We start from the raw sequence: 3,605 nt of genomic DNA, 5'->3' as shown, positions 1-3,605 counted from the left end.
ATGAAGAGGGGAAGACCAAGCAGGAGGTGAAAAGATAGGGTGAAGAACACACTACAAGTGAGAGATGGACATGCAGGAATCACTGGGTATTAGGGATTGACTTGGTGTTTATTAGTGATTCTAAGTTAGGCGAAGACGCAGGGATAAACCATATAACTCCAGGTCTCATTGTAGAAGTGGAACACTATAGCAAAGCACATCTGTAATACCAGTTAGTGAATGAATAATAGGAAAAAAAAGAGAGTGGTTTTGTTTGCTTTTAATTCTGGCTTCCTTGCATAAAGATGGAAAAAGACTTCAGTGAGTGAAAAACTCTTTAAAGTACACTGTAATTCATTCCTCCTCCCTGTTTCAGGCATTGTTTTGACTTTGACGGGGAACTGTGCCCACAACTTCTTCCATCAGCGTAACAACTGGAGGATGTACTACTTTGACCTGACGCTTTTTTCTTCATATAAATGGCGAATTAGTCACGGATTGTCACATCATCTGTATACAAATACCATTTATGATTTTGAAGTGTCTGTTCTTGAGCCATTTTGGGAATTCTTGCCAAAACCAAAGAAGTCTTTTCTACAAAGATATGGTTCATGTGTATATGAATACCTCATTTTACCATTGACTGCGTTTTTAGAATTTGGGAAGAGATTATACCTACAATACTGTGGAACAGTCAAGTGGCGTCTGGAAAATGTACTGCCTGTCCTTGAATTTGTGGTCATGGCATTACTTGCACCATCATATGGAATGGCTTTCAGGTAATTTTTTCTATACACATTGTACTACTGTCACATAATCACCTAAAATGAATCACTGTGGATGCTAAGAATTGCTGTGTACACTGTGTGCAGGTTGAGGATATGAGCAAATACTGTACAGTGTATGTGAAAATATTTTTGTGTACAGTATTCTCTTAACCATTTCCTGATGCTTTCTCTCACTTGTTATGCACCACTCTTAATTACTTTCTATTTTTTTATAAGGTTTCTGTACTGTTTGACTTACCGGTACTTCATTCAAGAATAGGAGTAGAGTTATGATGATAGATAAACAAATAATATGCATGTAGATTAGTGGCATGTATTATAGGTAAGCACTACTTATCCTGCAAAATGATAATTAAAAAGATTTTCTTGGTAAACAAATATTTTTTCAAAATTAATTAATTTTTATTTTTAATAAATAAAAACAAATCTACATTATTATAATTTAAGTGAATTTAGTTTAAACTTACACAGTACAGGTAGCGGAAAGTTCCTAGACAGGCGTGTGTAACTGTCAATTTTTCTTGAAATTTCCGGAAAATGCGCCTGATTTTCGTCTCAAACCCGGGATCCCCCATCCCCGGAATTTTCTGGGTATTGGGAAAATTTTCTTGGAATTTTCTGGAAAATGTGCCTCTCAGAAAATCATTCCCAAACCCAAAATTTTCTGGAAAATTTTGGCTTTGGGAACGATTTTCCGAGAAAATTTAAATTCCGGCTATCGGAGAGTTCCGGATTTGAGGGATTCTGGCTAATGGAGATATTACTGTATTAAACCTAAATAATATGGGAATTATGGTGAAATTGCATAATATTGTCTTCAGGAGGTCAGTGTCACCTCCCTATCTCCCATGCTCAATTCTCTTCCCACTTTTAATTTTTCTTATTTTATAGTTTCATAATATTTTTTTTCTAAAGTCACATTAGAGCATTGAAGTGATATTTTTATTAAATTTTCTTTATTTTCAAGTCAAATTAGAGCAATGAAATTCTATTTCCACAACTTCTATAGTTTCTTATGTAAATAAACACTGCGGCAGATGGCGCCTAGCCATGTATTATGAATATTTGACCGCAAAATTTTTAAAAAGAGGTACAGTAATAATAGAGGTATACAGGTACTGTACGTCCAAATTTAAGAACACGAATTTGCATTTCACAAATAATCGCAACTTCACTGTACAGTATACATTGTTCTGTGAACCGTCTTGCATAAATAATATAAGGTGCTGCTTGTTCATGCTCTCCCATTGTTAGTCTAGTGCCACCAGACAACCAGAAGATGTCATGTTTTAGTAAGTATGCTAAATTTTCTACAGTTTTCCCAGGGCATTGTTATTAGGCACCATTTTATAAATCTTGCTTTTGAATTGAGTTATTGTAACTCCTTATAGGAGCTGGACATGGTGTTTTATCTTACATGAATTTTCTGTCTGCCTTGGTTATGAAATAGGATTACCAGGACCAGTTCTCAGTCCTCTATACAGTACTATATTTGCTTATCCCTTGGAATGACTACAGTTCATCATGAATTTGATTCTAATACTAAATATGAAGAGAGATGATTTTATTCTTACATAAAAAGTGAAGTCATTTCTGGATATGTATTGGATATGTATTTTCAGTAGTTTCATGTTTATCCAAGCTATTAAAGCAGCATCATTCTCAAGTGCATCATGTGCTAATACAGGTTGTGGTTGGTGTTACACATGGCGTGCAGTACTTCATTTATAACCATAGGATTGATAGCTGCACACCACCACCCAGAAATCTATCATGAGGGTGATACCATGAGAGATGATCGAGACTGGGGGCTCTGCCAGCTGGATGCAGTAAGAGACAGGTATGCTATGAATTTGGTGATTGAACATTACATTTTATTTTACTGTACTTTAATAAGACAAGGTTGTACTAGAGTAAGATGTCAACTTAAATGGTATCCATTTTAACCCCTGGGCTTCGAGCTATGGTAGTACTTCCAATGTGGGTATATTCAGTGACATTTAAAAAAACAAATAAAAAGCATTTCTAGTCTTAAAATCTGGCCATGAATGATATAAATCACAAATAAATAACTGTCCTTACCACAGATTAGCAACACCAGGGCTAGAGAGAATCGAGAATGTTCGTAAAATGGCGTGTGAGTAACGAGGTAAACAACACTAATTTGTAGGCAGTATGAGGTACAGGACACTTGTTTTACGATGTTATTATTATTTACACTATTAACAATGATTATTAATGCTCCAATAACTGATCACAATACTAGACATGTGCTTGGGGGTTGGGGAGTAGAAACACATGGTGAAGTGAGTCAAGTTCAAGGGCGAGATGCGTACATCACAAAAGCCGAGAGGCTACTGAGAAGAGACAGGGAGGCTCTCATGTGTGGGTGAAAGATAAATACCTATTTAGCTGCATAATTTAGCCAGGACCACCCTGTTTATTCAATAGACCCTGGAAAGATCAAAAGGTCATGTGACATGACCCAAAGCTCTTCAAACATGTCACAGGACGTGGTCCGAAGCCTAGAGGTTAAAGTCCTGATCATGACCTCACACCTTTTGACCCCAAGAACATAATGGCAGTAGGGGTTATTATGCGAAATAAATTTTCTATACCAAGTTTGAACAGTGTAATTCTTTTCATTCTCAAGTTATGCTGCAGGAATGCTCAGGTGGTAAGATAGATGCAGGTATTACTGACTAGTGACTACCTAACCTGTTGACTAGAGTGAGTAAGCAGTAATGTTAGGTAGAGGATAGGATAATGTGGTTTAGTTTAGTATCATTATAGTTTTCAGTTTAACTTAAGCTATGAATGAAATAAATATGTCATGTG

The 3,605-nt window shown here is 36.1% G+C and overlaps 1 protein-coding gene across 1 annotated transcript; it reads left to right on the top strand.

Moving 5' to 3' along the window:
• Positions 1–352: 352 nt before the first annotated feature.
• On the top strand, positions 353–2,734 carry LOC121867290 (cytochrome b5-related protein-like; the record flags this gene model as incomplete). The annotated part of the gene is given in 2 exon segments (XM_042367187.1): positions 353–758; positions 2,455–2,734. Coding segments are annotated over 2 exon segments (665 nt in total), but the record flags the coding sequence as incomplete, so codon positions are not given.
• Between the last annotated feature and the right edge of the window lie 871 nt (positions 2,735–3,605).

This window comes from Homarus americanus, unplaced genomic scaffold (assembly GCF_018991925.1).
Source record: "Homarus americanus isolate GMGI-L3 unplaced genomic scaffold, GMGI_Hamer_2.0 scaffold32583, whole genome shotgun sequence".
Classification (NCBI taxonomy): Eukaryota; Metazoa; Arthropoda; class Malacostraca; order Decapoda; family Nephropidae; genus Homarus; species Homarus americanus.
Note: the sequence above shows the minus strand (reverse complement) of the source record. Positions and strands in the feature narration are given on the sequence as shown.